Genomic DNA, 21470 nt, shown 5'->3' with positions numbered 1-21470 from the left:
TAAATATGTTTGTTTGATTATGATTATGAACCTATAGTATGTCAGTCAGAATACCCATGCTAACAGGGTACTGTTAGTCTTTGTGCACATCGTATCTGAACCCTAGTTGGTCGGGGGAGTCACCAACCTGTGTGGACTGATCATCCTACAGTAAGGAGCCTCATGCTCATTGCATTTTGATTTTCTGACGAGCTTCACCATTTGATCTTCTTGTTATGGCCTATTTGAGAAACCTTCATCATATAAGAACCTAGAGCCATAATTGTATATAATTCTCATAGTTGTATTACCTCGTGTGTGTATATTGAATATTATCTACTCACTGAGTTGTTAAACTCACTCTCTCATTATTATCCTTTTCAGGCTTATAGCTTGATAGCAGGTCACTTTTGTCGAATCTTCCGAACCTGCTTTTTGGTTGTAATTTGTACCTTCCTTTTATGTCAAGTTAGTGCTTCAAAACTATGAACTATATTAACTCTTGTATTAAGACAATTACATTACATTATGAAGTTAGTTTGTTGTTAATACTGCGTTAAACTCTGATTGAGTTTTGAAGGATAAGTTTGTATGTAAGTTTGGGTTCGCATAGGTATGGAACCTTAGAGGGGAACCTTACCTATGTGCCGGTCACGGATCCGGGATTCATGTCGTGACACTAGTCTTGATGCTTTGTTTATTCCATGAGCTCATATCTAGGATGAGATTAAAACAACAGCAGTTGGTAATTTGTACATGAAAAAAATAGCCCAGTCAGCCACTGTGAAACCCGATGTTCCTTACACATGGCGAAATGGACTGGTGTACTTTAAAAATCGAGTAGTGGTCCCTTCAGGTTCTCCAATTATCTAGCGACTCTTACATGAATTCCATGATTCTCCAATCGGTGGACACTCTGGTGTATTACAAACATACAAACACCTCGCTTAACAATTCTATTGGCCATCTATGTATCAGACAATGCATGCCCACATCTCTTCTTGTGATACATGTCAATGAGTTAAGATGGAAACCTTATCACCTGCTGGACTCCTACAACCATTGACCATTCCCTGTCAAGTTTGGGATAACATCACAATGGATTTCATCGAAGGACTATCATCCTCCAATGGCAAGAACACAATTCTTGTGGTTGTCGATCGACTTAGCTAATTAGTTCATTTTCTACCCTTGGCTCATCCCTTTACTGCAAAAATGGTGGCAAAAAAATTCATCAAGGGCGTCATCAAGTTGCTGGTATGCCCAAGTCCGTCATCAGCGATCGGGATCCACTCTTTATTAGAAATTTCTAGCGTGAGTTTTTTAAGATATCTGGTACACAACTGAAAATGAGTTTTTTTACCACCCACAAATAGATGGACAATTTGAAGTTGTCAATAGATGTGTCGAACAATATCTTCGATGCTTTGTCCATCAACAACCACGAAAATGGAGCACTTTTCTTTCATGGGCTGAATTTTGGTATAATACTGGTTTATCATATGTTCACATGTATGACACCTTTTCAAGCTTTATATGAGCATCTTCCACCAAGCATTTCACAATATCAGTTGGGCACATTTTTAGTCAATGAAGTTGATCAACACCTTGCTTCTCGGGGCGAATTTACATATTGTTAACAATTACATGAAACAGGTAGCTAACTTCAAATGGCATGACGTTGAGTTTTAAGTGGGAGATTTGGTTTTTCTTAAGCTACACCCTTATCAGCAACACTCATTATTTTGACGTCCATCTCATAAATTGACTAATAGATTTTATGGTCCTTTTCCGATTGAGCAGCGGATTGGTAAAGTGGCATATAAATTATAGCTTCCTTCGAGCTCTCGCATTCACCCAGTCTTCCATGTTTCGTTGCTAAAAAAGAAATATGGTGATTTCCCTGTGGCTATTACGAACTTACCTGTCGTTGATGATTCTGGTACACTTATCATCAAACCTAAAGTAATCTTAGATACCCGTTGGGTAAAGAAAGGATCACGTTTTGTTGAAGAATGCTTTGTTAAGTGGAAATGGTTGTCTGAGGATGACGCCACTTGGGAAAATACTCAAGATATGCGCGAAAAGTTTGGTAACATAAACCTTGAGGACAAGGTTCTAATAATAGAAGAAGGTATTGATAAACCACCAAGAAAGTCACTACGTGTTCTTATCAAGAATCCACATTTTATGACATGAATCATGCAGGAGACGTGCCTTAGGCAAGGGAAGGACGTGCCATAAATAGAGGATAATGTACCATATACAAGGGATGTGGAGAAAACACCAGTTGCTTGAGGATTTGCTGGAATCATTCCATTGGAAGGCTTGGTCCATGGTTGTTAGCTATTATTTTGTTAACTGTAGCCATTTGAATTCCTTGTTTTAATTAGTTGAGGTCTTAAGTCGATAAATTATTTCTTCTTCATGTATTTAAACCTTTTCATTATGCAATAAGGAAATTATTCAGAGAGTTAGGAAGATATATTAAAAATAATATTTTTTTATTTTTTAAAATTTACTTTGATATTAACATATTAAATAATAATACTAAAAAATAATTTAAAATAAAAAAATTAATTTTTATAAAAGCATTTTTCAAATGCAAAAAAATTAGAATAAAAAGCACAAAAAGCAAAATCCCAAACATAGTAATTAAGTAACACGTGTCTAATTTTGCCTCAACCTCCTAGGCTGACCAATCTACTGCTCCACTAACTCGACCCGCCCAATCCCAAATCTCGTATCCGGGTATGGAGAACGAAAAGTCGAAAAATTCTAATAAGGCAAAGATGGATTTATTTACAAGCTATAACCATTACGCAGGCATGTCAAATGCCCAATCCTCTCTCTGAACTCATTATGTAAACAATTTGAAACAGAAAAAATAAAAATAAAAAACATTTTGCACCAGCCGGGAATCTCCTAAGCTGACCAATCTACTGCTCCACTAACCCGACCCGCACAATCCCAAACCTCATGTCCGGGTATGGAGAACGAAAAGTCGAAAATTTCTAATAAGGCAAAGATGGATTTATGTACAAGTTATAACCATTACGCAGGCATGTCAAATGCCTAATCCTCTCTCTGAACTCATTATGTAAACAATTTGAAACAGAAAAAATAAAAATAAAAAACAATTTGCACCAGCCGGGAATCGAACCCGGGTCTGTACCGTGGCAGGGTACTATTCTACCACTAGACCACTGGTGCCTGATGTTATAATTCTGCAAGAGAAAGTAATTATTAACAATTGACTTCTTGCTATTGGTGGCTTCGAATAAAGTGCTAAGAACCACACACATTTGATTTGAACTCGCTCTGTAAATAAGGGTGTTGCATAGTTACTTGAGAGAGAGAGTTGAAGCGGGAAATGGCGATGGTTACCGTTTTCAGGGCTTCGATTTCTCGGTCTCTCCCAACCTCTTTTCCTAATCTATTATCATCGTCATCGAACAGAAACTCAATTCCTAAGAAACACAGGTTACTGTGTCATGCAGCTTCATCACAAACCAAACTAAATCGGTAAGCTGTTTCTCCCATGTTATCTTTTCCTTTGTTTGCCAACTGAACTCCCTTTCATAAATTATCAAACAAAAACAAAATTGCAAATGAAAACACAACATTGTAGTCAGTGAAGAAAGTTAGATAGGTCCTTTAAAGAAAAGTGCTAAATTTTGCCTGGAAAAGTTGGGATTCTGGTTTCTTTCTGCAGTCCATGTAAATTAAATGGAAAATAGCTTATAATTACTGCCATTTTATTTAATGATTTTAGTCGTTTTGTTCATTTCTTTGATATTGGTAAAGAGATTTCCTGTACTTTTGGTTTTTTGCTCCCAAAAATTATTTTTCTTATACAGTGATTATTTAGAAAAAGAAGTTCACGCTGATGACGGATTCAGTACCATATAAAAGTAAGCCTTGATATTTAGTTTTAATTGAACAAGTTTATTGATTTATTTATTTATTTTCAAAATATTTCTAGGTCAGAGGTATCCTTTTGCATTGGAACTCACTTGATTCCACATCCTAAAAAGGTATGCCGATATTATCCATCTTTATGCTTTCAAATGATTGGATGTTAGTACCATTTATTTATTTTGAACTTTGAAATCTTGGTCTTTCAAAATAGGTCGAAAGAGGTGGGGAAGATGCATTCTTTGTCAGCGACTACAATGGGGGCGTTATTGCTGTTGCTGACGGTGTCTCTGGGTATGAAACTTTACATAAGTATATATGTTGTTCCCTTTTACCATGCATTTTTGGAAGTGTGAAAACCATTGGCTTCCTTGTCACGTATGTGTGTGACTGATTTTGAGTTGCATCACATTGACAATCATAAAATAAGCCATGACTCAAACACTTGCAAATATTTTGGCTCTGCTCTCGAGAAACTTAAGAGATTTTTTTTGTTTGGCATGCAAGCCTATAAGCATGTGTGAAGTTTGTATGAAAAGTTTTGTGACACAAGATATTTCTTGACGGTGTTTATGAACTATGACTCTTTTCATGCTGTTTAAATGCTCTTTTCAGTTGGGCTGAACAGAATGTCGATCCTTCGTTATTCCCACGGGAATTGATGGTCAATGCTTCATGTCTCGTGGGGGATGAGGAGGTAGTGCCATAGTAATACCCGTTAAAGACTATATATATATATATATATATATATATATTTCATTGTTATGTTCTGGTTAATTAGTTTTTCTTCAAACAATCTCTACAAGGACTGTATGCCACTGTAGTCTTTACATGCCAATTGAATGTTTTTGGTTGCTTACTTTGCTTTCAGCTAATACATCTAGTGATCTTTGCTATTTGGCAGGTTAACTATGATCCCCAAATTCTCATAAGGAAAGCACATGCTGCCACTTCTGCTGTCGGTTCAGCTACTGTGTAAGTTGATCCACTCCATATTTCCCAAGAGCATCATCCTTAGACCATATGTTTAGGGACCTCATTGTATCGTCTTTAAGCTCTACTTCCCTCTTGGTTGAGTAGAATTGTTGCCATGTTGGAGACGAATGGAACACTAAAGATTGCTAATGTTGGGGATTGTGGACTGAGAGCTATCCGTGGAGGTGCTGTGGCCTACTTTTCATTTGTTCTTGTTGCCGATCTATTTTTATGCTTTTTTTCTTTTAAAATTGAGGGAACTTTGATTATTTATTCAACTTTCAGACCGAATAATTTTTTCCACATCTCCACAAGAACATTATTTTGATTGTCCCTACCAGCTGAGCTCGGAAATGGTTGGCCAAACATACCTTGATGCGGTGGTATGGTGATTTTTATACCTCACATCTCAATACTAGAACGTGGGATTTTTTTATTTTTAATGTCTACTGGGTACTTTCAGCTGAGTATCTTATGCTGATAGTACAATGAATTCATGTCAGAAATGGTAATGTTTTCTTAAATTCTCATGATCCATTGAGCTATTCATGTGTAAGATAATTAAATGCTTATCAACCTTAAGGCTCAGTTGATAACCATGCACCCCCCCTTGTTTCATCCTCCTCTGTAAAGATTAGCTAAATGATTGTGCAGACAAAAATTATGTCTCGTGGTCAGGAAAGAATTCATGCACTCTTACCACTTCGCTGTTTTTTATTTTGAATGAAAAATGGTCTGTGTAGTCTAGCAAGCTTCGTATCATCTGAATTGCTTGTATCATCATCTCTTTAAAAAGGTCAGCAGGGTGGAAGTAATGGAAGGAGACACCATTGTGATGGGCTCAGATGGGCTTTTTGACAACGTTTTTGATCATGAGATTGTTTCGACAGTTGCTGGACATAGTGATGTTGCTGCGGCTGGTATGTCTTCAAAGATCAAAAGAACTTGTATTTGGCAATCAACTTCATATTTTTCTAATTGAGATTTGATTTCAATGCTAGCAAAGGCATTAGCTAACCTAGCGAGCATTCATTCTACGAATTCAGAATTTGAATCCCCCTATTCATTGGAAGCCAGATCAAAGGTAACATTATTTGGAATGATAACTGTACTGCTGAATACTAAATCATATTTCCAATAAGTCTGACGGTTATTTTCTTTGTGAATGCTCCTGATAGGGCTTTGATGTTCCTTTCTGGAAGAAAGTTCTTGGCATGAAGCTTACTGGTAAAACTTACAAAGATGGGTTCTTTTTCCTCAATACCACAAGTGACCAAGTTCTTTGTTTGGCAGGTGGGAAACTTGATGATGTCACTGTGATTGTTGGTCAGGTTGTGAGGTCACAACATATCTCCCTGTTGGCTGAGGATCAGGCAGTTGAAGCTCATACAGAACAAGAAAATAAACTCGAATCATAGTTATAAAACTCTCTGTTTGTTTCTTGATTGTCTTGTAAAGTTCAGGATGCTGTAATGACTGCCAAGCAAGTTGAAACTGTCCACATTTTATTACAATTTTAGAATGACTCAGACATGATAGCAGAATTCCATCAACTCAATAGCTGCAAGCTATCACAAGGACAACTAACTCTTGAATATTCAGATTACAGGTCAAAAATTTTGTTGTAATAAAAGAATCTTGTACGGTCATGAAAACTAAGATTACGAGGGGGAAAATTGCAAGGACAGTAGGATTATTAAAGGAGCAGCTACATGTACAACAGCACATTCTATCTGAATATTCCATTTGACTCGTAATACCGATTAAATAGACAGCTAGCAACAAGGCCTGAGAAATGGTACAAGTGCATGCTTGTGATCCTTCGTGTGATGCATCCCATTACTTGTACATGCTGATGCAACTGCAGAATAATGAATGCCTATTGCTCCTTGGTTATTCAAGTGACATTGTCACTGTTACTGTTACTATTGAGTTTATGGAAGAAAGATTTTGAGGCTTCGTAGGTAGACCAAGAGATTGCTGCAGCTGGTGAATGGAAAAGCATCCTTGGGATCCAACCTCTCATGAGGCCTCTGTAGCCATCCTTTTGAAGTATTGCTCTAATCACATCTCCAATCGAACCACTTTTAAATCTGTCACACCCACAAACACCCTGCAAATCCAATCAGAGTTAGCTGTTATCAAATTATAAAGAGAAATTTAACGCCTGTAATAGATGATACACAAATTTATACATACTGCAGTCTTTATGTGACAATGAGGGAAAGTGAACTTGAGGTCCCACCCCATCTCCCCTAGCATGCAATGGTGAGTCCATCGTACCACACACCAATAAGTTACATGATGCATCTAGTAGTAACTAGTAGCCTTGGTAGGTTCTCATAAACTATGCTTTTTTATCCAACATTTCATTTCATTTTTTTTTGGGGGGGTTGAATAATATATACAAATTGGAGTAGAACAATGAAATTCTTCGAGAGATCAACACAAAGATCACTGACTAGACATCACAAAACACACACAGAAAGGCATGGTAAGTAAAATTGACAAGTGTCCAAATTAGTTCAGGAGTAGGTGATTACATATCTTCAGTTCTAATCTTATTGTTCTTCTTAAGCATTTAGATGGTTTAATTTAATACTTTCTAAAATTGATTAGGTAGTTCAATTGATCAGGACTCATTGGATGAACCAACAGCCTTCTGATGGACGAGCTGTATGAAATTCAATGACAAACAAAACACACAGGCTGACGCATGATATCAACTGCAGGAGAACACCGATTTAACATTCAACCAACTCTTGTAAAATTGATTTCATGCGAGACTGATATGAAATAGTCAGATGTCGAAAGTTATCGAAAGTTAAACCAAAACCCATTAAAGTATAAACAATGAATAGATGGCAAATTCCTTCCTTTACAGCCATAATACTTATAAAACACCAAATCTTCAGGTTGTGTGATTGCTACAAGTTTATATTGGGTTCGACCAGAAAATGAATACTGTTGTTATGGTATGTGAGAAATTTAGAATATATTGGTCAGAGTGGGGCAGTACAAAAAATAAAGAGATTGTATAAATATTGGATCTGATGCTGGAAGAGTGTGATTATTAATTCATCATGAAGCATTTAGCAACCCATCCTTGTAAATCTTCAATAAATGAAGCATTTAGTAAGGGAATTCCTAATGACGATTCAGTTTTCCTTGTAAAAACATCTTCGTATTGTGTGTGCCTATACACCAAGATCAGAGATAGTATGATTCTACCATCTGGAGGTCTACCAAACATTAGCTTAGCTTGGTCACTCAAAATCAGCCCTTTAGATCATTAAAACCTCTTCTAAAATTTGATTTCAATTGCATTACAACTTTTAAAAGCTAGGCATTTTCTCTCTATTAGCCTAATATTTTCTTCAAATTGGCAAAGTAGTTCATTGTGAATTAAAAACAGAGTAAGAAGAACAATACCTGACACTGCAATTGAGTTTTAACAACATCAAGTGGTGTGGTAACCGCAGCGGCCAAAGCTCCAGCAGCAGCACCAGCAGTAGCATGAACAACCCACCTCTCATCATTCACACTATCCGGCGAAATCTCCATCAAACCCTTCTTCGCAGCTTCATAAATCGTAAAATAAACCGCAGTAAATGGTGCATTCATCAAAACAGTAGTCCTATACGAAGCATAAAATGCACCAAACCCCTCTTCTCTCACCACCCTCTTAACACAATCCCAAACACCCTTATAGACACTATCACTCCCTAATTGCAATCTCTGCTTTACCATGTCCATCGGTGTGAAAACCGCATCGCTAGCAACCGTTGCACAAACACCAGAAACCGCATGCGCAATTGAACTATTTGGGTTATCTCGCGACAAATGTTTCTTACAGACTTCATAAAATGAAAAATGGACAGCATGGGCGGGACCAGCACCGAGAGCCATCGCGGCAATGCCACGGTAAAGGGCAGCAGGGCCCTCGGATTTAAGAAGGGAATTGAGGACATGAGTTACGCTTACGGATTTAATCGGGCAAGACCCAATTGCTTGCATATGAGTCTTGACTGTGTCAACAGGGAACATAGCCATGTGTTCTACAAGACCGGCTATTGAACCGGAAATCATGTATTGCCAAAAATGGAGGCCATCGTAGGAGGTTGTGGAAGATATTTTCTCCGGGTGGAAATCGGGGCGGAAATCGGCGGGGTTTTGGAATTTGGTGGCGGCGGCGTCGGTGGCCATGGTGGTGGAGAATTGTTCAGGGTTTTACGGAGTGAATTGGTGGTGTGAAAAAAAGTGAGATTTTGATGGTTACTGTTTAGGGATAGATTTTGGTGTTGAGTGGTAAGGGTTATAGCCATACACACTGACTTACATGTGTTGAGCTTTCTGTTTGGAGTTTTCAGAGAGAAAGAAAGAAAGAAAAGATTTGTCCTTTATGGTTTTGCAAGTTTTGGCCGACAATTGAACAGGTTAGGGTTTCCAAGATTTTGGGTCCTCTTTTTTTTTTTTTTCCCCCTCAGTCTTTACAAAAATGCGTGTCATGTAAAAAAGTCTAGTAGGTGGTGAGATTGAGAGAATGGAGTTTAGGTGCCAAGGAGTGAATAGTAATACAAGCTAGTCCCTGAATGCTTAACTAATTTGTATTTAGGTCCCTAAAAGAATTCTTGATGTGATTTGATGCACACATTATAAATCACACACAAGAGCCAAGAAAAACTACATTGTGAGATTTATCGTACAAGCAAGCAAACTTAGAAAATACTAATAATAATAATAATAATAGGTAAATTTAAAAAGTGTGGGAAATTCAATGTATAAAATACACTATAAATCCCCTCGCAAAACATTGTGGATGCAATGTTTATAGTGTTTTATTTATTTATTTTTTAAATTTAGCTTTTATTGGATCAGTTAAGAAAAACTATATTATAAGATTTATTCTACAAGCAAGCAAACTTAGATAATTATTGTTATTATTATTATAAGTAAATTTAAAAGGTGTGGAAATTTACTATATAAAACATATTATGAATTCCTTCTCAAAAACATTATGAACACAATACTCATAGTGTTTTTTATTTATTATTTTAATTTAGTTTTTATTGGATCAGACCAATTTAGGCTAATTAATGAGGGGAGAGTGAGTTTGAAATATAGGAGGTCAAAGTAAAATACCTATTTTGCCCTTTAAAAACCAAAAAAAATCATTTTATTAAGATTAATTTAGTAATTTCACAATGTTCATAATGACATTCCAAAATTTAAAAATGGCAATTACATCATTTTTTTTTTTTACAATGCATAGTGAAGACCCTTGTACCTTTAGATTCAATTTTTTAAAAGCTTATGTATAGAACCGAACTTTCACGTTGGTAATCTAACCATCTTAGATAGTTGAGTTCATTGTTATTGTTACTTGCAGAAGAATGGTCTCCACGTCTCAGGTCAGGCATGGCAGGGCCACTGGTATATTGGGATTTAGGAATCCAAGCTATCTAAATTGACTCGATGGCTATCTGATTTCAAAGACTCGATGGCTTGAGATTCAAGCTCGTAAATTGACGAAAGCAAGAGGTATTGGGATTTAGGAATCCAAGAAATATGATCTAAGATTCGGTGAAATATGCAGTGGTTGCTTGCAAAAATGAATGACGGGAGATCCAGTAGCCGTAACGGAGAAACTCCAGGGATGTAATCCACTATTTCATTACCCTTTTCTGTACCCAAACAGAAAAGTAGGCAAAGAGAAAGCAAGTTATCAGTATTTTGCATTTCTTCTGCACATACTTTTACATATACAAATCTTTGAACAAAAAATGAAGCCACCGGAATGCTCCTTCGATTCGCAACACAATCACCCAAAACAAGAAAGGATCGGTCAATATAAGAGTAGGCCTCAAGGACTGATCAAACCCATCAAGCAGCTTCTCAAATGGAGCCTCCATCTTTAGTCAAGGTAGCTTCAATGAACCCAATTGGATCAGCGTTGCGGACCAGCTCTGATGGAATGACGTTAGGTATGGAACCAAATTCCTGCATTATCCCTGCAATTTCCTGAAGCTCTCTTGCTTTTCTCCTCAGTTTCTTTCTCTGCATTGCTTTCCAAATTTATAAATTCCTGCATTTTCCCTGCAATTTTCTGTCTTGTAACCAAACTTTCTGCTCCCTGTTTTTCCAGCACCTTTTAACCAGTCTTCCAGTCCTGTACAATTAGCTTCTTGCTACATTATAATTTTGATACACAACAATAAGGAGAGTAAGAAAAGGAGCTCAAACACAAATGCTTTCTAGAACAGAATTCCACCCACACTATGACCAATCCTTCTATAGAATGATGGCACAAAACCCTCAAGAGCTAAGTTGCAGACGACACACATTTACCGCAGCACCATAAGCATTTTGACCTCTACCCTTTCCTGAACAATCTTCTCACTGTGATGTTAACAGAGTAGGTAAAGCAACCGAAATGCAAGCATACAATTGCTCAGAAATTACATAAAAAGCAAACGACTGTACAAGAACAGACATTGTGTTCCCGTTGAACAAAACGATCAAAATGCTGCAACACTGGAAACATCGCTGCGGACTTGAGAAAAAAGGACGCCCCTAGAATGCTCCTTCGATTCCCCAACAAAGAGCACAAAAGAGAGAGTTATTTCCAAATGTTTTGAAATTTTTATTTGTTATTTTCGGATTACTTTTATAGGTTTGTAATATTTATATAATTCAGATTTTATTAGTTAGGTGATATAGCTTATTTTTTAAAATAATTGTGTACACTATTCACATTCAATTATTGACAAATAGAATTTCTTTCTACAGTTTAACTGTAATTTCGTTATATTCTGCGAATGCATGGCAATCAAATTGCCAATATTCATAAACATATTTCGGAATCGAATACATGTAAGTACCTCGTTTGTCTCAAAAGATCACTGTTTGAAGGAAAAGGAATTGAAATTAGACTTGGATGATCCCTTCTATGAAACTGCATCTTGACATGTCTCCTGAAGCTCTTTCTCTCTTTTCCACGTTTTTTTTCCTTTATTGCTCTCAGAATAAACAAACTTCTGACAAAATCCAGCAATTTCCTCTCTTATCACCATTTTTTTCACTCTAGACTCTGCCTCTCCAGTTCTCCACATTCAAAGTTTTTAAAATTGATTTTATCACATGTTTGAGGTGCTTATTCATGGTTCTAGGAAAACGACAAATTTCCAGAGCAGAGGCTATTGACGAAGGTTTTGATGTTGGTTTCAGATTATACACCTTTTGAGATTGCTTATTCACGTATCTCCTAAAATTCTTTCACTCTGCTCCTTGATTCTCTTCCTTCACTGCTATCCAAACCCATAAACTTCTGCACAAGACCCCTAGTTTCCTCTCTTGTCACCAAACTTTCCATCCTAAACTCCTTCTCCAATCTCCAGCCAACCTTCCACTATTAACTTGCTGTTTGGGCGTTGATCTGCAGCTATTGGGAGGGCAAGGAAAGGCACACCTGCTAAAACACCTTCTTGAATGGAATTCCACCCGCTCTGGGCCACAATCCTCCTAATGATGGGTGGCACAATACTCACTGCAAAAACATGTTCTAATCAAACAGCGTCTTTTGTTATTTTATGTTATTATATTTTTTTAAGTATATTAAATTTTATATAATTATACATCAATCACATAGACTATTACATAAATTAAATTATCTACTCATATTAGTAATCTGCATTTGGACGATGATTAGAACGAGCATTTACTATGAGCATAAAAAGCATATATTCATGTAGAGCATGAGTATGAACATATTCCATATAAGTCATAGTACAAGCCTATCAGGTCTGCTAATACTTTTGTTCCACGGTTGCAGATTAACATCGATCAGATGATATATTTGCTGGTATTGTAAAAATAAGTAATTTTTAATAAATTTTTAATTTATGTTTAATTATAATTAAATGTTATATTTTCAATAATTATAGTTTAAATTATTATGCAGGATTATACCACTATTTATTATTATACACATAGACAAATGTGACTACATGAGTGAGTTCAGCCATTTGTATGTTAGTTTTCTTGACCACATCAAGTTTGATCACAACTTAATCTATGTATGGTTGAGAGATGGAGACGTGCGACAAACATGTTCCATATTAATTTTGGTGACATGATACCAACACTACATAACGTGTTGGTTTTGCTTGGATTGTCTATTGATGAACAAGTAGTCACATATACTGATGTTTGTAATAAGATTGTGTTATGTAAGCAGTCATTTAGATTATCACCCTCTCCTTCTAAATTAAAAGGGTAGAATACATTTTAAGTGGATTGGGAAGATATTTTTGACATCACCAGACGATGGTGATGAAGAGGTCTTGTAGGGGTACAAAATCAATTATGATTTAAATGTTATAATCGCATTAATTATTATGATGATTTTAATTTATTTATTGGTATGCCAGAGCATATATATTTCATATGTTTGGCAGTGTATTAGTCATTGACCTCTCAGGGAGATATGTTCCTTTGCATTATTTGATGCTCCTGGAAAATTTTGATGATATTCCCATGTATAATTGTAGATCTACTATATTGGCATCCTTGTATAAATATTTATGTCTTGCATGCATAAATAAGGTCATACAAGTATGGGGATGTTTGCTACTTTTACAAGTATAAATAAAAATATATATAAATAACTATTTAGATTTGAATGCTTCACATTTCCATATGGGAAGGGCTCAAATACCAAGATTGCCAAATATAACAATTCAAACTATAAAGGTTACATTTCATCTCCTACTAGGATGTAGGTATTGCGATGTTATTTTTTTAATTATATACATTTATATTGTGTTTTTGAAACTTTGAAAAATGCAATTAAACTCACATGTTTTTAACTCGAGGTGGTGCGTTGAATGAGTTTTTTGAAAACAATTTAGCATATATGCTATCATTTTATTAGAGCAAGCTCGATAAACAATATGTTATTCAAATATATTTTTTAAATTATTTGTCAAATAAAATAATTAACTGCACTAAATTATTATTGTTTGATATTTATTTAACTTATAATCTACAGATCATGTGGATGTCTTACTCGAAAGAAAGATTGGTCATTAGTCTAATTGTCTGCACTAGCAAGATGGATACATGAACAACAGTAGTCTAGCTAATATGTTTTGAGATGGTTGAGTTATATTGCCCGGATAAGGTAATATGACAATTCAGCTACAGATAACACATTCTAGTCGATATCAATACAAATATAATCCAAAATCTTATAATAGCTAAAATAGTCCGACCGTTTTGGCTAATGTCTCCAATTGTTTTATTAAATATCCAATTATTTCATAAAATGATCTTTTTGATAATATCGTGGTTCTGAACCATGATACTGAATCAAATATTGCGGTTCAAAAACATGATATTTTAATAATATTATGTTTTAATAACGTGAAATTTGATTAAATATCGCGTTTGTGAATTGTGACAATGGATATTGCAGTTCATAATTACAACATCCTTAGATTGTGCTACTTTATTAAAGAAAAAATTTCATCTTGTGTTATTTTATATTTTGGGTGTTTATCGCCAGTTTATTAGAGAGAGAGAGAGAGAGAGAGAGAGAGAGAGAGAGAGCGAAGGTTACAATCTCCTTAGAATTCACCATCGCTGTTCTCATTGTCCATTCATATCACGCCACATCAATTCCAAGCTACTCCTTGCAGATCGCACGTTTTTTCTTTGGTCTCCGCTCACCGCCCTCTATTTTTCAAATTTCAAGTGGAGCTTTTAAAATTCCCCAAGATATCTCCAATGGAATAACAAAAATAAAAAAGCAATTTAGTTTTTCTCTCGTAATTTTACAGCTTCAATAAAATAATAAAATGAAAAACTAAAATCTTTTTTTTTTTCAATGAAAAGTAATTATTTTGTACATATTAAAAGAGCAAAAAACATTAAAATAAATTATTAATTTTTTTCATCTCTATCATTTAATATATATATATATATATATATATATATATATATATAAAACTCTATCTTCATTAATTTTCACCTTATCCTATTAATATATTCGTTTGAAGAAGTAGTGTAGTTGAAACTATATTTTACTCTAAATTTACGAAGGAAAGTTCAAGCGGTTTAAATGTTAATTATCATTTAATTTCCTTGATCTAAAATTAAGCACAGCCTTATCTTCGTGATAGTGCTAATGAAACAAAAACATTCATGAGAGAATACTAATAGTTTTTATTTTTACTTTTCACCAAAGTAGAAGGCACAGCTTCTTCTTCTTTTTCCTCATTTGAACTCATCAGTTAATTGAATGCTACAAACAAGTAGTTAACACTTGATTCCTTACCTTAATCATGTTTCAGAGAACATAACTCCATTGAACTCTGACAACATGACAAGCACTTTTTTCCTGTAGTGAATAAACTCGATCACTGGAAAATGATTACAGCATTGATCAAAAACTGTTCAGTGCCTGATGCCCAGTGAAATATCCCTAATAAATGCATCAAGGTTGGTCGTAGATGATCCGCCTTCAGCAATACCTTGTTGACAAATATTTCCAAGTTCTCTTGCTCTTCTCCTCATTTCTTTCCCTTCATTGCTTTCCAAATCCATAAACTTCTGCACAAGTTCTGCAATTTCCTCTCTGGTTAAGAATTTTTCTTCTTTCACACCTCGCTTAACCTTCCAACCAATCCCCCAACCTTCTAAAATTTGCTTACTATTTGGTTCTTGGTCCAAAAATAGAGGGAAAGTAAGCATTGGAACACCAGCAAAAACTGCTTCTAGAGTAGAGTTCCATCCACAATGTGTCCAAAAACCCCCAATGGAAGAATGGCACAGCACTTTCAACTGGTCACACCAAGGCAGCACTAGCCCCATATCATCACTACATATGTCCTTTAACCGAGAAGCTTCTCCGCGTGCCACCCACAAGTATCGGACACCACTATCTTGAAGCCCGGCAATAATTTCATCCATTTGGGTGCTTGAAACAGAAAGAAAACTTCCCAAAGAGATGTATAAGACAGAGTCTTTAGGTTGAGAATCTAGCCATTGTAAGTAGTCTGGGGCCATATGACTGTAATTAGTTCCTGACAAATTACCTTCAAGCTCTAAGTAAGGTATGGCAGGTCCAATAGGATAGACAGGAAATTGAAAAGTGTCTTTCATTGTGTCCATGACTTGGGGCTCAAGCTCATAGATAGATGTGAACAGAAGATATTGTGCTTGCGGCACTTTTGAAATGCATTCCAGGGCTAGCTGCAATACTCTTTGATCATTCTTCTGGAAGACCTTTTGGAGTTCTGCTAAATGTGATGAAGAAATTCCAGGGATGTAATCCACTTGTCCTGTTATATGCAAGAAAAATACCCAGTTGCTACTATCACTTTCTGTTTAGAAATATCAACTAGCATGGGAATTCAGAAAGCGTCAATCAGGAAGACAAGAACCATTTATTTGTGATCTCTACGAATTCTTCAAGTTTTTGGCTTAAATGTCCAAGCAGCTAATATCTGATCTCATCCAAGATCATGCATTCTGCCATTTGTTTAAATCTTTTTACATTAGCTTAATCTATTTATCACACAAAGGACAACGCAAAAAGTTCCTTTCTGAATGTTATTACCGTAATAAAAAACCTAGCTTCACCATTTTCTGTAAGGAAAATACCAGTTCAAAACCCTAGCCTCACCGTACTCTGTGCTGAAAATTCCACTTCAATCTTCCAAGTTCCTCTTTCACATTGAACAGTAAAAAAACTAAACATTTTTTATTTTACAATATTTTCTTGTTCTCTTTTTTCATCTTGTCAGAGTGCTTAATTGATTTCAAGCTCGGACAGAACCTACTAAGCCTATACCAAACACTAATATATACAATCACGCATGATGCTAATAAGCATTGAAATTAAGTTCAAAGTAAGATAATAAGGATAGCTGCAGTTACATACCTGACAAATTAGGTGGTGATTTCTGGTTCTGTTTGAAGAGATCAAAATGATACAACATTGAAAGAAATGTTGCCGACATCGTCCAAAAAGCAGCCACTGGAATATTCCTTCTGTTTCCCAAGCTGATAGCCCACCGTACCTCAATATCCCCAATTATAGCAGTCACAGGAATCTCAAACTGATCAAGCAGCTGCTCAAAGGGAGCTTCCATCTTGGTCATAACAGCTTCATAAAATCCAGGAAAATCTACTGCTTTTAGACGCTCTGGTGGGATGACATTAGGTATCGTGACCAAGCGTACAGATTCTGGCCTTGGCTCAGAGCTGATGTAGCCAAGCCACTCTTCTGTGACAACAAAAGTAATCAAAATATCATGTTTTCTTGAAGCTAATAGCTTGCAGAAATTCATCATGGGGTTGATGTGGCCTCTGCCGGGAAAAGGCATCGCCACCACATGGCATACTGCTGTTGATTCCAGGCCAACATAATTCATGTCTGATGAAAGTAGAAAGATTGTTAAGTTATTGTGCTCCTGATGCACTTTTTAGTTTTCTGGAGAAAAGTTGCAAGGTCAACAAGAACTTACTTCAAAAAATTGCTGAGATAAGATTTTAAGAATTAAAAAGTTATTACTCGTAGAAAATATAGCTACTTGTGTGGAAATCTGGAATCATGAGTTGGAAAATTTTGTTCTTATCCTTCTTTTGCTGGCTGCTAGGTTAAAAAAATGGTACCTAATCTTTAAGCACAACCTGCCCCCGTCTTCATTCTTCTCTTATTTTTTTTCCTTTCTTTTTAACTTCTTGCTACTTTTTCAAAAGATGCCCACAATCGGGAAAAGTGCTTCTCTCAGATGTTATCGTGTCAGTTTCTTGGGTCTTCGAGGTCTTCACCATATTTGTTTTGGCAGTTTACAGGCCACAATACAGAGAGATTTTGCAAGCATTGATTTTAAATTAACACAAGAATTTGGTCTGAAGTTTTGCTTATACGTGAGAAACCAAGATTGCTGTAATTTTCTCTCCTTTAACCAAATGTTTAGACCACTCATCTTTCTTCATTTGCCAACGAATTATCCAGTTTTCAACTATCTGCATACTATTGGGATCCTGATTGAAAAATAAAGGGAAAGCAACCATTGGTGTCGCTGAAAAAACAGCCTCAAGAATCGAATTCCACCCACAATGTGTCCAAAATCCCCCTACAGAAGAATGGCACAAGACCTTCAATTGGTTACACCATGACACTACTATCTCCTTTTCACCGCAACTCCCTTTTAGCCGTAAGCTTCTCTACGAGCTACCCGTATTGATGTACCTGCTGGGACTGAACCAGAATATTCTTTGGCTAACAGCTGGTCGACACGACTTCCGGCTTCACCTAGACGGCTTTGCGTTACTTAAATATGATGCGTGTGTGGCTCAGTCATTTTCTTTCGCGCGTCATATGCACGTGGGCTACAATACAAGACTTTCAGGCTGCGCGTGTGGGCAACCTCTTGCTCCGATCAGGCTGATTTTTGCACCATTGAGTTCGTATTGATGAACTCTACACTGTGGAATAGTCAAAAAGTGTTGTTAACAACACTGAAAATTCAAATATATCCCAAAAACTCTTCTATTTTTTTGATGAACAAAGCTCTGATACTAAGTGTTGGTGGGAGAGGCTACTGGTGGTGGCTTTAAAACACTCAAAGGGGATAAAACACATTGTTTTATTTCATAAGCAAAAAGCTTATATCTACTATTAAGCTCTTAAACACCCTTTCTTTCTTTCTAGTATTTCTCTCTTATATTTCTCGCTTACAATAGCATAAACTTAGCTACCTATTTATGTACAAATTGAAAGTATAAAAAATCATATTTCAAGTGTGAACACAAATGGTTAGTGGTAGTGTGAAGGCAATTGAAGGTTACGATTGGTGATTGCCTTCCTTGACCTTCTAGATTAAGTTTACTACAACAAATCTCTCCTTTAAACTCAATCGAGAGATTTCATGCCAAGCTAGCATGAACTTCAATATGATAAATGCCTCTATCTATAATGGCTTTGTAAAGATATATGTAATTTGATCATTTGTTTTAGAAAATATCAGTTCAATTTCTTTGTTCTTCACATGCTCTTGGATAAAGTGATGACGTGTATTGATGTGTTTACTTCTTTCTTGATACACTGGGTTCTTTGTTAATACAATCAGTGATCGATTATCAACATAAATCTCTGTAGGATTTTCTTGAGGAAATCCCAAATGCTTCAACATATTCCTTAACCATATTAAATGGCGCACAACTGAGTTAGTAGCAACATACACAGCTTCACAACTTGATAATGTTACTATCGATTGCTTCTTGGATGACCATGTGATAATGTTACTATCAATTGCTTTTCATTTCATCGAGATCTCTACCCTAATCACTATCTGAGTAGCCAACAAGATTGAAGTTTTTACTTGAAGTATAGAACATATCTTCATTTATCATTCCTTTGATGTAGCGGAGTATTCTCTTAGTTGCATTCAAGTGAGACTGATCTGATGTCTCCATATATCTGTTAATAAGTCCTACTCTATAGAATATATTTGGTCTAGTACATGTCAAGTACCTCAAGCTTCCTACTAAGTTTTAAAATAGTTGGATCAACATTTTCTACTTTAATGTTAGGGTAGAGATCTCAATGAAATGAAAAGCACAACAAGGTTTTTATTTTTATTTTTTATAGGAGATACATCTTTCACATGGTCATCCAAAAAGCAATCGATAATAATATTATTTGAAGCAATTGGGTTTTCCTCAAGAAAATCCTGGTGAGATTTATGTCGATAATCGATTAGTGATTATATTAGCAAAGAACACAGTATATCATGAAAGAAGTAAACACATCAATACACGTTATCACTTTATCCAAGAACATGTGAAGAACAAAGAAATTAAACTGATATCTTCCAACATAAATGATCAAGTTGCAGATATCTTTACAAAGCTATTAAAGATAAAGACATTTATCATATTGAAGTGCATGCTAGCTTGGCATGAAATCTCTCGATTGAATTTAAAGAAGAGATTTGTTGTGGTAAACTCAATCCAGAAGGTCAATAAAGGCAACCACCAGCCATAGCAGCCAACCTCCTTCACACTACCACTAACATTTTGTGTTCATACTTGAAATATGTTTTTTTATACTTTTAATTTATGTATAAATAGGTAGCTAAATTTATGCTATTATAAGTGGAAAAAATAAGAGAAAAACAATAGAAGAAAAAAGAAGAAGAAGAAAGGATGTGTTTGAGAGCTTAACAAGATATATAAACTTCATAATTATTTATAAAATAAAACAGTGTATTTTATCCTATCTATCTAGTGTTTCAAAGCCATCATTATTTGCCTCTCCTACCAACACCTTTTAGCCGTAAGCTTCTCTACGAGCTACCCACAAATATCAAACACCACCATTTCTCAACCCAGCTGCAATTTCATCCATTTGCTTGCTGGAAATTGAAAGGAAACGTCTTAATAACTCATAGAAAACAGTGTGTGTGTGTAGGTTGGGAATCTAGCCATTGGAAATAGTATAGGTGATATCAGAACCTGTAGTGACGGGATAGTTGTCCTTAAGTTCAAACAAGGTATGGCAGGACCAACAGAATAGATTGGTAAATCTAATTTTTCTTTTAGTGTGTCGAAGACTTGGGATTCAAGCCCATAGACAGAGTTGATTAGAAGAAACTGTGCTCTTGACACCCATGAAATGCTTTCCAACGCGAGCTGCATATATAACTCTTGCCTCATCTCCACGGAAGATTGTTCGAAGGTCAGCTACATGCTTTGAAGAAATTCCCTGGATGTGGTAAACAATCTATTCTCCATCATCAAAACATAGGCAAGCATATAAAACATATACTAATTGCCATCCGTTATTTCTATTCGTCCAGTCCCAAAGGAATAAAAAATCAAATGACAGAGTCAGAAAGAATATATGGATGCCATTCATTTCAGCCTAATGAGAGAAAAATCAGTACGAGAAGAGGCAACAAGGAAGCAATTTATGCTATGAAACCAGATTAATAATACCTAAAAATTTGGCTAGTGTCGGCAGGTTTTTTATGCGAGCAAACTGTTGGAGCATTGAAAATACAGTTGCTGATCAGGTAGCTGTTCCAACGGACCTTCCATCTTCTTCATCACAGCCTCGTAGAATCCGCACCTCGGACTAGTTCAGATGGGATAACATCCGTTATCGAGGCTAGGGTACAGCCATCACATGACAGCTGGTTGTTGATCGCTGGTCGACGGCGTCCATGTTGGAGTCCTACTGTGTATCTCGAATGATTTGTACGAAACGTGTCAAATCAAGCAAGACCAGGACTTGCATATGGTGTGCTTTTTAAAGAGATTTAGAAGACGAAAGCATCACGACGCTAGTTGATTATGACAATTCTGTTTTATCTGTATGTTCCCAGCATAGTTGAGGAGATGGGACCCGTGAATGCTGCCAGCCTTTGCATCCATGCTCTTTCCAGATAAAAATACGCGAATTACTTGCACTAGTCTTTGATAGGGTTACTGTGAGGCTAGAACAAAGCTGTTGCATACTCTTGTCCTTGTCTTTTGGATACATGCACCAAGAAACGAGCATCTCCAGATTCATGCTATGGATT

General features: G+C 36.0%; 3 protein-coding genes and 1 non-coding gene across 6 annotated transcripts; 1 reads left to right on the top strand and 3 right to left on the bottom strand.

Annotated features, from left to right (window-relative positions):
* Positions 1-3121: 3121 nt before the first annotated feature.
* On the bottom strand, positions 3122-3192 carry TRNAG-GCC (transfer RNA glycine (anticodon GCC)). The gene has a single exon. It is a non-coding gene; the product is annotated as a tRNA-Gly (tRNA).
* Positions 3193-3277: 85 nt separating this feature from the next.
* On the top strand, positions 3278-6386 carry LOC118040259 (probable protein phosphatase 2C 26). 3 transcript variants are annotated; one of them, XM_035047150.2, is made up of 11 exons: positions 3279-3504; positions 3965-4016; positions 4112-4191; positions 4513-4594; positions 4802-4872; positions 4978-5057; positions 5158-5255; positions 5669-5792; positions 5874-5956; positions 6051-6099; positions 6166-6386. In XM_035047150.2, exons 1-11 carry the CDS (start codon positions 3353-3355, stop codon positions 6288-6290), a joined length of 996 nt encoding a protein of 331 aa, XP_034903041.1. In that variant the 5' UTR covers positions 3279-3352; the 3' UTR covers positions 6291-6386. The 3 variants fall into 3 exon arrangements, with proteins under 3 accessions (XP_073261565.1, XP_034903041.1, XP_073261561.1); XM_073405460.1 differs by having other exon boundaries at positions 6051-6386; XM_073405464.1 differs by lacking the exons at positions 4978-5057; positions 5158-5255 and having other exon boundaries at positions 3278-3504; positions 5674-5792; positions 6051-6386.
* LOC118040261 (uncharacterized) lies at positions 6358-9375 on the bottom strand. The gene is made up of 2 exons (XM_035047153.2): positions 8305-9375; positions 6358-6985 (listed from the first exon to the last, which is right to left on the bottom strand). The coding sequence occupies exons 1-2, from the start codon at positions 9076-9078 to the stop codon at positions 6770-6772; spliced, it is 990 nt and encodes a 329-aa protein (XP_034903044.1). The 5' UTR covers positions 9079-9375; the 3' UTR covers positions 6358-6769.
* Positions 9376-15076: 5701 nt separating this feature from the next.
* Positions 15077-19492, bottom strand: LOC118040265 (UDP-glycosyltransferase 87A1). The gene is made up of 2 exons (XM_035047159.2): positions 16817-19492; positions 15077-16214 (listed from the first exon to the last, which is right to left on the bottom strand). Exons 1-2 carry the CDS (start codon positions 17307-17309, stop codon positions 15328-15330), a joined length of 1380 nt encoding a protein of 459 aa, XP_034903050.1. The 5' UTR covers positions 17310-19492; the 3' UTR covers positions 15077-15327.
* Between the last annotated feature and the right edge of the window lie 1978 nt (positions 19493-21470).

Source organism: Populus alba, chromosome 1 (assembly GCF_005239225.2).
Source record: "Populus alba chromosome 1, ASM523922v2, whole genome shotgun sequence".
Taxonomy (NCBI): Eukaryota; Viridiplantae; Streptophyta; class Magnoliopsida; order Malpighiales; family Salicaceae; genus Populus; species Populus alba.
Note: the sequence above shows the minus strand (reverse complement) of the source record. Positions and strands in the feature narration are given on the sequence as shown.

What these genes read in the sequence shown, in the direction of transcription:
- LOC118040259 (XM_073405460.1), top strand. Translation starts at nt 3,353, where the DNA reads ATGGCGATGGTTACCGTTTTCAGGGCTTCGATTTCTCGGTCTCTCCCA. An exon ending in TCACAAACCAAACTAAATCG is followed by an intron (nt 3,505 to 3,964) that starts GTAAGCTGTTTC and finishes AAATATTTCTAG; the next exon opens with GTCAGAGGTATCCTTTTGCA. An exon ending in ACTGAGAGCTATCCGTGGAG is followed by an intron (nt 5,058 to 5,157) that starts GTGCTGTGGCCT and finishes TTCAACTTTCAG; the next exon opens with ACCGAATAATTTTTTCCACA.
- LOC118040261 (XM_035047153.2), bottom strand. Translation starts at nt 9,078, where the DNA reads ATGGCCACCGACGCCGCCGCCACCAAATTCCAAAACCCCGCCGATTTC. An exon ending in AAACTCAATTGCAGTGTCAG is followed by an intron (nt 6,986 to 8,304) that starts GTATTGTTCTTC and finishes TTGGATTTGCAG; the next exon opens with GGTGTTTGTGGGTGTGACAG.
- LOC118040265 (XM_035047159.2), bottom strand. Translation starts at nt 17,309, where the DNA reads ATGAATTATGTTGGCCTGGAATCAACAGCAGTATGCCATGTGGTGGCG. An exon ending in ATCACCACCTAATTTGTCAG is followed by an intron (nt 16,215 to 16,816) that starts GTATGTAACTGC and finishes TGCATATAACAG; the next exon opens with GACAAGTGGATTACATCCCT.